The sequence below is a fragment of the Melospiza melodia genome, chromosome 4 (genome assembly GCF_035770615.1).
Source record: "Melospiza melodia melodia isolate bMelMel2 chromosome 4, bMelMel2.pri, whole genome shotgun sequence".
NCBI classification, from domain to species: domain Eukaryota; kingdom Metazoa; phylum Chordata; class Aves; order Passeriformes; family Passerellidae; genus Melospiza; species Melospiza melodia.
The window spans coordinates 7,209,589-7,223,383 of NC_086197.1; the positions used below are offsets into that span (position 1 = coordinate 7,209,589).

Here is a 13,795-nt window from a genome sequence, read left to right on the forward strand (position 1 = left end):
AATTTAGTCTCAAACCCTTAATAGTGGAAATTGCAGTGTATGGTTAAGGCAGGTACCATTTTGCCTATCTTGCTATCCCATGACTTTTAGTGAAATGGGACCAAGAACATTCTCCTGTTCTAAAGCTGGAAGCACATGCAAAGACCACATGAGACTGGATGTCAAATGTGTGAATTTAAAATCCAGGTAAGCCTAAGGGGCTGTGGTCATGGTTCTCCTCAGCTCCAATTTAAAGTGCAGTCACAAACAGTGCTGGAGTAACCAGAGGTCAAACCTGGTCATAGGTGACATGGGTAATTAAAGAGCAGGAGGTTTTCCAGTGGCTGCACAGTGAAATGTTTTCAAAGTTAGTTCCAATTCATGACTCAGGGTATCAGCTCTGTTTTCTATTCAGCATGAGGGTATTTTGAGGACTGTAGTGTCAGATCTAGCTGATCTCACCAAAGTCTCATCCCACTGGATGTGCTGAGTTAGACGGGATCTGGAAATGACCTTTGTTTCACATGGCAGGACAGAATTGCTGGACAGAGAGTGCTAGAGACTACCCATGGGAGCTTGTAAAAGGTTGTTTATTTACTCCTGGAACTCCCTGCCTTGCAAAGAGGTGCCAAAGAACACAATGACTGTATTTACATTAGTAATGGCTATGGGTGTGTAATGCTTCCCTCACACTCTGGTGAAGCACCTTCATGTTAGTGGTAGCTGAAAAAAGATGCCCTTAAAAGTCATGAAGACACATTGCTGGGGAAAACTGAGCAGAAAAATGGATTGCTGCACACACAGGTATGGCAGGCACTGAACCTTGCCTTTTCAACAAGGTCTTGGTGTGCACAGCCTGTTTTGTGATGGCTGCTAAAAAAGAAACATCAGCTATTTCAACATAGGAAGAAGACTGGGGGAAGGAGCCTGTCCAAGCAGGAGGAACCTGCAGGGCTCCTTTCCTTGTGGATCTGACACTGCATGGAGCAGTGCTGGGTGTGGATGACTCAGCCTTGTCTTGCTCAGCCTAAACCAGAGCTCCACCACCACGAGAGCACAGGTGGGGACTGGAAATGCTCTATGTGGATGTAAGTTATGGAGCACATGGGAGACATTCCCCACAGCTGTGCTGCTGTGTGAGGAGCTTGTTCTCACTGGGAGGGAGGGATTTGGATTCTGTGAGCTGCTCCAGAGCCACTCACCCAGTCTGCCAGGTGAGGATGTGGTGGGGGCTGCCCGGCGGCGTGGCTGCGAGCTCGCTCGACGGCGTGGAACTCCTCTGGCTGTGAGGTAAGGCAGCTGGAAAACAACCAAGGGTGGGGAAAACCACTGGTGAGGTGAGAACACAAAGGTCAGGGTGCTTCAGAAGCATCAGCTGGTCAGACCAGCAGGAACATGTCTGGCTGTGAGCAAACACAGCCTGGGACAGGCCTCGCCCCGTTCCTGGGTGACTGTGCCTGGGCACAGGAGCAGAGCCTGTGCTGACACTGCTGCACATCACGGGCTGGATCTGCCCTCAGCTCTGCAGGAACACTCAGTCTCCAGCTCAGTCCAGCCATCCAGGCTCTCCTGATCCTGCCTGGCACACACCACACTTCTCCCAGCACAGAAACTTGGTTACTGCTGCCTGGACTCCATAATCCTGAAGTGGAGGAGCTCAGCCTGCCAGGCTCAGCCTCCTGTTTCCAGGGGTGGTGGGAGATGCTCCATGTCCCAGGAGCCAGGGCTGCCAGTGGTGAGAGCCTGGACAAGTACACTGCTGTGAAGATTTCAAAAGCTACAACTCCCTTTCACTGTGGGTTTGTAAAAAATGCCTGTCTTTGCTGACAGTCCTATTAGGGACCAAAGGAAGGCTTAGCATGACTGAACCAAGACAGAAGCAAGCTGGACTATAAATGGGCACTGGCTCTTGGGGGAATTTCCCTGGTGAGGGTGCAGCAAATAAAACCACCTCACTAACCTTTATTCCTCCTCAAGTCTATACAGTGACCTCTGAATTTAACACATGCCTAGAATGTAATACATGACTAGAAGTCTCATCCTCTTTGAAGGACAGTGTGCAGCCCAACTGACCTATCAGCTGAAATGATGGAGGCTTCTACCTGGCACCCCTCTCTCTGCTGGTAAAGTCTTTAGCTGCTGCCAAATGACACCTAAAGGGCAAAACAAATTTTAATCTGCTTCTGGAGCTGACAGCTCCTGAGGTCAGTATCCTCCCATAAGTGTGACTGGGAACAGATTCTGAACACAAAACCAATCTATGCTGCCAACTGGTCAGGCCATGCTGTGATTACAGAACATTCCTGGGCTGCACAGGTATCAAATTTAGGTTTAAAGCCCCAGCTGAGTTAGGGAATGGACTGACCAACAGTGATCTTTATTTGCTCTCACCCCAACCCACCATTTTCCTGAACTGGTACCATTTCCAAGGCTAACCAAAAGCTTTCCAGTGTTCAAGAATTTTCTCTTGCTGCATGGAACAGAAATGCCCATCAACCAAAGGGAGGAGGACAGATTTTCATAGGGGGACACAGGATGGTTCTAGCAGCTGCTCAGTTGTGTGTTTTCCACCCCTGGTACTCCTGTGAGTGCATCACACATCAACCAGCCCCTTCTTGGGCAGCTGCTGGTGGCCCAGGAGGAGCCTCTGACTCCTCACTGGAGGTGGCAGCGAGTGCAGGGCCCCCCTGGTGCCAGTGTGGGGGTCACCATGGACTGGGCACCACGCTGGGATGGCAGAAGGACAGCAGCCAGCATGGGTGGACAATGCACTGCTCTGCCTGGGGGCAGTGGCAAGTGCAGCTGGGGCAATGGTGTCTCCATGCTGAGGCTGAGCCACGTGCCTCAGATCTTTAGCAAGTCCTTGATCTGTCCACACAGGCTGGACAAGGAGTGACTGATGGCTAGTAAATATTTAACCCTGGACTGTTTCACACACATTGTAGCCTTCCTTCTCAGTGTAATGAATCTGACTGTTTTCTTACCATTTAATATTAACAGCCCAGAGGTGTACGTAACATGTATGTTTAATATTAACAGCAATGCTCTGTACATAACACAGAGGCAAAATACTGCACAAATTGCAGCACTCTGAGTTTCAGGGTATTATCAGCAGAGTTATTGGAGTTGCATGGGAAAACCAAGTCTCAGCAGTGCACAAAGATGTCATTGCTCAAACATTTTCGTGGCGGGTGGAGGGGCTGGGATGCCCCACTTAACCTTTCTCATACTTTTGGTGTTTCAGTGAGTACATATATTCTCCTAGTCTGTGCTGAACCCCTGCTTGCTTCATTGCACCCCTCGCTGTGATTATGAATAGTGATGCTCCCATAGCTTTGTCACCTTCAGCCTCTAGTGCCATCACCCAAAACCCAACTGCACTCTGAGGAAGGACCTGGCAATAACCAGGCTTTGGTCCCTATCTGTCCTTTGAGCCCATCATTGAGAAGTGATGATTTCCATGGAAGTTTCCAAACATTCCCAGTTATGAGTGTCTTGGACAAGGCTTGCCCCTCAATGTTACACCTCCTGAGGTGTAACATTGGTGAGGTTGGTGAGCAGTGTGTGCAGGCCAGATAACATGCTGTGTCCTGGCACTGCTCTCCAGCTGGGGTGTAACACCTGGCATAGACCCGGGCTGAACGAGGCTCCCATCCCTCCCGCCCCTGCCTGGGCCTGGCTCTCACCTGATGTTGCTTTACACATCTGAGGCATTCTCGTGACCCGGCTGTGTGCCACAAAGGTGCTTTGAGAAGATGTGCTGTACTGGGAGCTGCTGTCCGAGGAGGTGGAGCTGGTGTGCGAGAGGCGGCTGTGCTCCTTGTGGGAGGCCGTGGAGCGCTGGTACCAGAGCCGCAGCTCGTCCGACACCGCAGTCCTGCCCGAGCCCTTCTCGTGGCCCTCCCTGCCCAGAGATGGAGTCCTTATGATCTGGGAGCGGGATGGGGTGAGCCTGACAGAGTCCACTTCATCCCCGTGCCAGTTCTCCTTAAACATTCCCCCTGCTGTGTAGGAGTTGGAGGTTTTGAATTGTGCTTTCACGCTGTAGTGTCCCTCCTGGTCGTTCTCCAGGCTCCGCACCACCACGGGCGTGGAGCTGCCCTCGATGTACAGGGGATACTCTTTGATCCTGTACTGGGAGGAGGGCTGGCTCTGGCTGTGCAGGTAGACACGGTGGTGTCCCGTCCCGTTCCTCGCAGCCAGGTTGGGCATGCTCCCTGAATTGGAAGAGACCAGGTTTCCTGCTGATTTGTGCCTTTGCCTCTGCCGCTCTCTGGCTTTCGACGGGGAATCCTCTGCCAGGGTGGAGTAGTTGGGGTTCATCTGAGCAGGGTAGTAGTGCTCCGAGCTGGAATGGCTGGTGCAGGAAGAGCAGTCGTCCATGGGGTCAGAGCCATTACTGCTACGAGTCCTTGGGGTGTAGAAATCAGGGCTCCCTGTCTCATTTTCTGAGCCCAGGAGCTTTCCTTGTGACTCCAAACTGGAGCTCCGGTGTCTAAAGTGCTGAGCTAAGCTGTGCAGTCTGGTTGGGCTGATATCTACTGACCTGCAGGCACCAGGAAAGAAAGCAGGCTGTAAGTCAACAGGTTGAATTGTTCCCCATCCCTGCCCGTATACAAAGCCACCAAAGGAATCCGAGGGCATCGAAAACCTGAACCCTTCCAGCACTGCTTGGGGCTGCTGCCTGCAATACAATCTGCTTCCCTGCTGCAGGGCTTGAGCTGATTAGGTCCTGTTCCTGTTCCTCTCCAGTTCCTTGGTGGTGACATTGAGTCTGCAGCACCACGAGGGACATAAACCCCTGCCCAGTCCAGTTCCTCTGTGGCATGCCACCCTGGGAAAAGCCCAGTCTGAAGGGTAAAGCTTGGGAACCTCAAGCCTTGGCACCTCACAGACCACAAATGTGATGAGATTCCCTTGCAAGTGGCCCATGAAAGTCCTGCGTGGGTACAATCCACCTAATAAGAGACAGATAGACAGTCAGACTGTCCACACTTAGCCCTGAGCATTGTGATTTCTCCACTGGTCATTGAAAAAGTCACCCCTTGCCAAGCAGCTTGGTGCTGCTGGGGCACAGCCATGGGTGATGCATGTCATTGGTGACAGCCCTTCAGGCAACCCCCCCAAATCACAGTTTGCAAGGCTTTACAAGGCTTGACTCATGGCCAAGTCTGGGAGGTCTCTATTCACCCCAGCTGTTTGAAGAGCTCCACCCATCCATTCAAGGAGCAGAAACACATCTATGTGATGGATGGCTAAGGCAAGGGCATGCAGCTCATGAATGAACTACAGACTGAGCAATGGTTGTTTCAAACACCCAAATGTCCCCTACTCAGTTAAGGCCACTTTTCAAGCCCTGTGCCAAGCTTGTTTCTCATACAGCTTGGCTCCAGGGTTAACAGACATTGCACCATTGAAAGGTACCCTCAGCCAAAAGTTTGTAACAAATTTAACCCAGAGCTTTAATGCCTTGTATTGTCTGTGCACAAGGCTGATGTGTTGGCATAACTCTTGATTTATTCTGAGCTAAATGACGGTAGCACTTCCCCTTAGGGCAGGACAGAGATCAGAACACAGCTCTGGATCAGTTCTGCTCCCTGCAGTGGCCATGGTGCTTGCCACAAAAGCAAAAGAGCAATGAAGTTGAACAGTTTGTACAAATCCTGCTGAAAATCACAGTCAAGTTTGGCCCCACATATCCAATCATCTCCCTTACACACTTCAGCTCTTTCCTCTGTCAGCCCTGGACTAAATTCCACTGCCACCTGGGTCCCTGGCTGGATTGCTCTTGATCTTGAAAACATCACACATAAGCAAACATTATATGCACGAGGGAAAATTAACACTATTCAACATTTTGTATCAGACAGGAAGCAACATGTTCTCTCCAGCTGGATCCATGGAGGAGTTTACTGCAGAACTCAGTGGTAGCATCAAATGCATTTTAAAAGTGGCCTGTAGAACCTATAAACAGTCTGAGATGAAAGGTCCCAGCAGAAGAAGAGCTTGATCACTTCAGGGGAGGGATGAGGGGCAGAATCATGTTTATCTGAAGGGATTTCAGGATGTCAATTCAGGAGAGACTCTACTGGCACAAGCACGAGCCTCTTATGTGAGCAGGACTGGTTAGTGTCCTTTCCTGAACTGGGAATTAATCCATACCCTGAGGGAAGGATAAAGCAAGGCCAATTTATTTCAGGGTAAGCAGGGTGAGGCTGGGGCCGGGATCACTTACCTCGTGGAGTGGACGTAGTGCGGGCTGCGCACCCGCAGATCCGGCGTCGACGGCATGCTGGACTGGGAATTCCAGTGGGGAAGGCTCCGGATGGGGCTGTTCTGCAGCGAGCTGCTGCCTCCTGCCTCAGCACAGCTCCCGCTGCTGGGGAACCGCTTGTGGCTGCTGCAGAGAAACACCCTGCCTCAGCTCTCCCACAGGAATTGGGGCAAGTGGCTCCCACACATCCTTCCAGATCTCAGGCACGTGCCTGGGATCTTGCAGGGGCGAGTGGGAGCTGGGTCAGCTGCTGTTCTGAGCTTGTGTCCCGGCCCTTGTGGTGCCAGAGGTCAAGGCCAAGTCCTGTCAAAGCCCTCAGATGATCCACCATCCAACCCTTCTAAATGTTTTGTAGAATAACACTGAGATACCAAACAGCAATCATGTGGCGGTAGCCTGTTTTGATGACCTGCCTATTGGCCAAAAGTCTCCTTTTAGTAAGGGACAACTTTGTAAATTTTGAAATGGCTCCCACCTGTCCCTCCTGAAAGCAGGGAATATCTCTGTGCTGGAGTGTTGGGGAAGATGAAACAGGAAAGCCTTATAAATATGATTGTCTGGCAAAAGATTTTAAGAATATAGAAACTATAAGCGAGATTGAAAGCAAGCTCTGAGATACCTTAGCTACTGAACAACTGGAAAACAATGGTGTGGCCAGCTGAAGGTAATCCCCTTTGGATGAAACAAGACCCTCTGCTTGCAGACAGGTCCAAGGCTCAGAGCAGACCCTACTAGCTTGGCAGAAGAGGTCCAAAGAGGAGTTTTTAGGGTTTAAAATATAATACAGGATGGTAATGTAATGATTCTTATAGGCTATATGCAAATGCTACAGGATTTGTATATTGTACTAGATTGGTTAGTGAGAATTAGAATATTCAACACAGAAGAAAATTTATTGTATTGTAATGGGAACCTCATTCTTCTTGCCCTTTAATGCTCTTACCCTTTTACTCTATTGCCCTTTTACTCCCTCACCCTCCCATCCTCTCTCCCCCTCTCTTCTCTCGGGCCTGCTCTGAGCTGTGTCTGGCAGCTCCCAGCAGGGCCCTGCACCCAGGCCCTCTGCAATAAACCCCAAATCCCAGCAGGGCCCTGCACCCAGGCCCTTTGCAATAAACCCCAAATCCCAGCAGGGCCCTGCACCCAGGCCCTCTGCAATAAACCCCAAGTTCCATGACCTGGGTTCAGAAATCTCTCGTCTCCGTCCGCCCCGGCCGTGCTACCCCCCACACTCCTACACTGGAGCTTCACCAGATCTGGCTCACCTGGAATGGCCGTGCGAGGAGCGCTTCTTGACCTTCTCATAGGGCTCATCCAGGGATGACTCGCTCCACATCTTGGGTTTGATGGGGGACTTGTCGTAGTCGCTGCGGTGGAAATGCATCTGGCGCAGCCCCTCCAGCGACTGCGGCGGCGGCGGCCGGCTGTGCAGCGGCGGCCGCGGAGGGAGCCCCTTGTGGGGAGACTGCAGGGGGGAGATTGTGCTGGTGACCTGAGAGTCCTCTGTGGAGAGAAGGGAGAGAGGAGATGGCTGTGGGACACCTGCAATGGTGGCACAGCCCCAAGAGATGCCATGCACCTCCAGAGCCTGCTTCCCTGCCCTGATTCCCCTGTCTGTGCTGAGGGACATCCTGAAGACCTGACTTTCAGAAGGGCACTGGCTGACATTCTCATTTTGAAAGAGAACGGCCAGCAAGAGGGTGTGATGCCTTAAAACAACTGAAACTTAAGGGAAAATAAGGGGCAATTCTAGGACTGTCTTTTGAAATAATTCAGAGCAGTAACCACAGCAATATTAACTGCTCCAGGCCTGATGTCTGACTACAAGATAAGAGTCAGACACTATGGGGAAACCATAATGATGATTTTCGTTGATTTGGTCCTTTGAGTAGAACCCTGCTAGGAATGGTGTTCCTGTTAGGGTGACGTTGCTGATGGGAAGGCATGCAATGGTTTGTGGGTAGTTTTCTTTGGAGCCCTCCTGTTTTTTGGATATCTTGTTCACCATTTAGGCTGTGAATGATGGAGCCTGAGCATAAGAAGAGCATGGCTTTGAAGAACGCATGGGTTGAAATGTGGAGGAAGGCTAGTTCAGGGAGGTTTAGTCTGATTGTAATAATTACTAGTCCTAGTTGGCTTGAAGTAGACTCAAAGAGTCAAATCATTAGGGGAAACCAAGCTTTTTTTTCTTCTGGGATCTATCAGTGGACTATTACACAGAACAGTAATTCCATTTTGAGTGTCAATCAGGAGTTCACACATCGCCTCCCATTTTCTAGAACATACAGCAGCCAACATACCATCCTCAAGAACAAGGGCATCCGAGAGGGAGCTGTCTTCACTGGCAATGTTTCCTTCTGAAGAAAGAAAATACAAAGATGGTCAGATGGTCCCAAGATTTGCCATGTCCGAGTGCTGAACTGCACCATGATCTTTGTCCACTGAGTCTTAGCCTTAAGCAGTCACCCACACCTTCCTCCCCCACCAGAGCAAGAGGCAAAATTCCTATGAATGGTTGACTCAGCCCACTCTCAGGCTAGGAGGGCAGAGCTGCAGGTCAGGTCTCTCAATAGCAGGCTGCCTTTCAAGGAGCAGCGAACTCTTTTCAATAACTGGGGATTAAGGCTGAGTCACAACAGAGAGCTGAGATCCCCAGAGGATGCAAACTGGCACAGTGCCATTGGTGAGATTTACATCTTGGCCCTTAAGCACTCTGGGTTTGATCCATCTTAAAATGATCATCCTGCTGCTAACTAAAGGCTCACACCAAATACAAATGCTGTGGAATTCAAGGAAGTGTTTTTGGAGCATCTTCTGCAGCAGCAGTAAAAACTCTCAGGTCTTTGGCATGCAGATATTTGAGCTGCCTTCCCCAGCCTGTGTCCTCATGGCTGTCTGTTATCTCTGACTAAGGTGCAATTTGGTACCCAGGTCACAAACACAGCAGCTCTAATCTCAGTTCCTGCACAAAAGCACAGAGAAAAACTCTGCAAGTCAAAGGGAAAGGGGAAAATCCGCAAGGGAGAAAGAACCACGGCAGAAAGTTATGGATTTCATGAAAAATCAATCAACAACCCAGTAAACCATAAAGTGCCCTGAGAATTACATTGTTAAAAAAAGAAAATGAAAAGAAATATTTGAACACAGCCATGAGACTGCTCCCACTTTGATTTTACAGATGACTTTGAGCTAGAGAGCTCACCCCTATCTGCTAACATTAATTACATTTGTACTGCACTGCTCTGGAGGAGACACCAGGAGAGCAATTTCACAGGTGAACAAAGGAGTCACAGCCTGCTCTGCTGACACCCTGATCACCCACAGCACATCACAGCTTTGCTGCTGTGACCCAGCACAGCCCTAGTGCACAGCACCCTCTGACAGCACCCCTGGGGCCCTCCAGGCAGGAGAAGGGAGGGGAAATTTGGTAAGAATTTTTCTCCCTGCCCTCCACAGTGATGCTGTGGGCACCAAGGCGGTGTCACTTGGTGGGCACCAAGTCCCACTTACCATCTATGATCAGGGAGGCCCTCTGGGTTGGCTTCTTCCCGGATTTGATGCGGTACTCGTTGATGGCATTCTCAATCTCCTGCAGTTTCTTCAGGGCATTCAGGTAGGAAGTCTTCCTCTGCTTCTTCAGCTTTTTGCTGACGTTGGGGTCGCTGGCCAGGCGCCGCGCAGCCTCCGTGATCTGGGACTGAATGGCAAATTCCCTCTCCAGGCGCTCCAGCTCTGCCTCCTGGTGAAAGGCCAGTGGGTTCTGGTTACCACCAAACTCTCTGAGCCCACCTATGTGGAAGATCTCCAGAACCTGGAGTGGCCTCCAACAGAGGTTCTCCATCAGCAAAGCATCGACAGTCGTGCTGCTGCCTCAGGGCCTCTCTGAGCACACTCATCTTGCCTTCACCTGCCCTCAAAAGTGCCTGGGAGCACAGCTGGTGGAAGGGATGACCCACACAAGGAGGACATGTGTGCTCCAGCCCTAACCCTGATGTGCTGTTTGACTTTTCAAGCAGTTCAATATGGCCAAATTCACACTGATCCTTTTACACCCATCTCTGGGTCACACCTGCCTCCCACCTGCTCCTTCTCCCTGTTTTCTATCTCCACATTTAAGCCCCACTTGATTTCACTGCTATGCATTGATGCAAAGCCACAGCTTTAACCTCCTTGACAGGTTTGCTTGGCACACACCAAACACTTTGGGGTAAATATGAGCTGAAGAAATGATGGGCTGCTGCAACTGATGGCACCAGAAAAATGTCTCCTCGAGTTACCAGCCAGGAGGGTGATGTGAGAGCCTGCAGTGTGTAACAGCAAGCTCTCTGTATGCCAGAAAGAACCAGTGCCCTCAGTTAGCCCTTGCAGGGCCTCAGCTGAGCTTTTAAATGCAATCAGGTGTACTCTGAAAGATATCTAGCCATTTTTGGTTATCCTCCAAAGTCAAGGGACTTAGGACAACTTATGCCAAAGCATAAGCTGATACAGAGCTTCCCAGTCTGCAGCAGGACCCCAGGCTGAGAGCTTCAAAGGGCCTTGCTAATCTGCAATGGATCTGGCTGCCTCCCCCAGCTCAATGGAATTAGTCTGCTAGAAAAAGGAACCCAGTACATTGCAAATTAACAAAACAAAAAAAAAGAAAAAAAGACAAGTTTTTCTACTTTTAGTGAACGGTGAGACAGTCACATATTCCTGGAGATCCCCGTTACCAAGTTCAAATCCTCTCTTTGTTCAGCAGCAGTGTAAGAGCTGATGCTGTGGGATTTAATCAGACTGAAGCATTCTCTGAAGTTTTTATTCTGGGTTTCTGGCTTAAAAAATATACTTTTGCTATCAGTGGTGAGTCAGCATTGCCTTAGAACTATAATTATCATTTCCCTCACTTCACTGAAGAATGAACCCACCTTCTGTCTTTTTAACAGATCCCTTTTTGCTTTGAAGACTTTATGAACTCTGTTAGTGCCAGACTTATTAAAAGTGAACTTGATATGATGGGCTTTTAAGGCCTGGAATCTGATTCATCATTTTCTGGTAAAAGCCTTCCCAAGAGTCAGGAATTAGAGACCAGGTAAAGGTGATTACCAAGAAAAAAAACAGAACCCTTCTCTGCAAGTCTTGATCTGACAAAGATCTTGCTAAAGGTTTAGAAAGCTTGATGTGAGAGCTGTCTTTCAGACCTTCACAGATTCAGCTCTAAATCATTCAGTACATCCTAGGAAAAATACATTAATTTTCCTGCTGTCCATAATTGTCTATTCTCCTCCAGTGAGGCCCCTATAAATAAAGCCCTAGGAAATGAGAGCTATCATCTGCCTTCAGATGGAAATGCCTTGCTTCAGGTCCTTGTCACAGCCAGTAATTTCAGTCCTGGATTTGTGTGGTTGAGAGAATATTTCATCTTTTTTTTTTTTAAATTGATTTTCCAGTGTTTGCACTTGCTGAAAAGTGCATGAAAACCATTGCTACCCTCCCTAAATGCTTTCAAAGTGGCAGCCAAACACAGCTCAACATCATACAGAAATTTATGGTTTTCAAAACAGCCTTAAAATCTGAGAGATGAAGAGAGAGGTAGAGAAAAAGCTGAATCAGCATGTTTGGATTTCTGAGTGCCTGCACTGGGGAGGAGCTGCTTTACCTTCCTGCTCTCCACACCTAATCCTGCCACTGGAGTAAGGAGATTCCTCACCCCAAAAGCTGCCCTGTAGCAACAGGAGCTGGGGAAGCAGGAGATCAGGTTATAACTGAGCAGCCAACAGACTGCAGGGGTTTTAGGAGTAATTCAGCTAAGACATGCTTCCCTTTGAAAAGCTTAATTAAATGTGCTAGTTCATGAATATTTGACTGCGGTGGAATTCCTCTCCCAGGCTCCATTGAGAACAAAACTAAAGAGCTCCAGCTGTTTATTTTCTCAGCAGAAGGAAAATGCCAACAAAACGACAAACAGTTAATTCCCTGGCTGAACTGAGCCTCAAACCACACAGTCACAACCAGCTTCAGTCTCCCCTCCTACAAAAATAAAAAGGAAACTCAAGACTGGAATATACACAAGTGTCTTGAGACAAATGTGCCTCCACAGACAATAGCTGTTCTGTGAATCTGGTCCTGCCCTACAGCTGCTGCAGGCCTGTTTTCACAGCCACGGTTCAGGGCACTGACCCAGCACATTGTGGGAGCAAGGAAGGGAACAAACACTCCCTGGCAAACTTAGAAAAATGTAACTCCAGCTCCCCATAGGTAGGGATGAAGGCTCTTTTGTTTAAGACTGGGGAGCAAAATGCTTTTATCTTGCTGTGGCAGGGTGAGATGGATAATGGTGATGCTTTTCTCTCTAGTTAGAGGGGGCCTGAATTTGGATTGCTATTGGAGTGGAAAGCAAGAGGCTGTTTGCAAAAACAAGACAGGCAGAAGCAGGGCTCAGATGGCTTGGGGGGCTCCTGATGTGCTCCCTGCTCACACAAATCACTGCACTTTGTCACCAGAGCACTTGCACTGCCATGGTCCAGTTGGTCACTCAGGCTATTTCTGTTACCTCTAGAAAAGCAAGTGCAAGAACCTTAATAATTTCACCTTTAGTCTGAAGTAAAGTCCCCAACTCTCTCACTCCTTCCCCATCCTGATGGATATAAAAAACCCCAAATGGGTACTGGGACCAATCACAGTAATTTAAAACAAAAACAGCAATGGGACTGATGGCTCCTGTGTGATGCTCACTGGACACCTTAGAGACCTGAGGTGGGGACATGTGTCTGGAAGGGAAGGGCTCAGCCTCACCTCTCCCTTGGGCAGGATTTTCTGCTCATCCAGTTTAAAGGCAGTTCCTATTCTTCTCCTTACAATAGGTGGCTCCTCCCCAGGATCCAGGGGGTATTCTCGTGGCAGCTTCCCTGTGAGCTCCTGTAAGCAGAAAATGCTGTTAGTGCTCTGGGAAATCCTGCAGCACAACAAAGCAGACCACCACTCCTGTGTGAGCCTAAAATGACAGGTACTCATTAATAACATATCCAGTTCAGCCAGCTGATAAACACACAGGAGAGCACCCAGCCCTGCAAGCTCAGAACCCAGCACTGAGGGTGGGGACCTCCCCTCTGACCTGGGCATGAATACAGAGCTTTGTGCCCTGCCCTGGGCAGGTCTGTAAGTGGTGCCCATCCCCAGGGCTGAGCAGGCTTGCAGCACACAGACTTTCATCTCTGCTGCACGGTGAGCAGGAACCAAGAGCTCCTATCTGCTCTTCCCTGCTTCTGAGAGGGGTGAGCAGACCCCAGAGCCTTCATGCAGGATGCAGGTCTGCTGAGTCAGAAAGCTGCAATGGTAACAGCCACACAGGTTACGACCTGCACAGAAAAACATTCCCACCTGATTCATGACGTGTCTGAGAGGAATGCAATGGAAATGGTCACTAAAAGCAGTGCCTGGTACCTCATTACCTGTCTGATAACACTTCATGTATTAGAATTCTTTCCAAACCCCAATGATGTCATGGGCAGCTCTGGAGCAATTATTAGCTGATGCTCTGTCAGACTGATGGGGTTATTTGCAAAG

At 49.4% G+C, this 13,795-nt stretch overlaps 1 protein-coding gene across 6 annotated transcripts in view; it reads right to left on the reverse strand.

Annotated features, from left to right (window-relative positions):
• The window catches only part of FRMD4A (FERM domain containing 4A), a 372,584-nt gene that overhangs the window by 6,724 nt on the left and 352,065 nt on the right, over positions 1–13,795 (reverse strand). For all 6 annotated transcript variants that reach the window (XM_063153752.1, XM_063153753.1, XM_063153751.1 and 3 more), the window contains 7 exons: positions 13,025–13,147; positions 9,764–9,992; positions 8,554–8,610; positions 7,519–7,756; positions 6,215–6,379; positions 3,666–4,525; positions 1,182–1,278 (listed from right to left, as the gene is read on the reverse strand). In XM_063153752.1, coding sequence (XP_063009822.1) covers positions 1,182–1,278; positions 3,666–4,525; positions 6,215–6,379; positions 7,519–7,756; positions 8,554–8,610; positions 9,764–9,992; positions 13,025–13,147 — 1,769 coding nt within the window. The remainder of the gene's footprint in view (positions 1–1,181; positions 1,279–3,665; positions 4,526–6,214; positions 6,380–7,518; positions 7,757–8,553; positions 8,611–9,763; positions 9,993–13,024; positions 13,148–13,795) is intronic.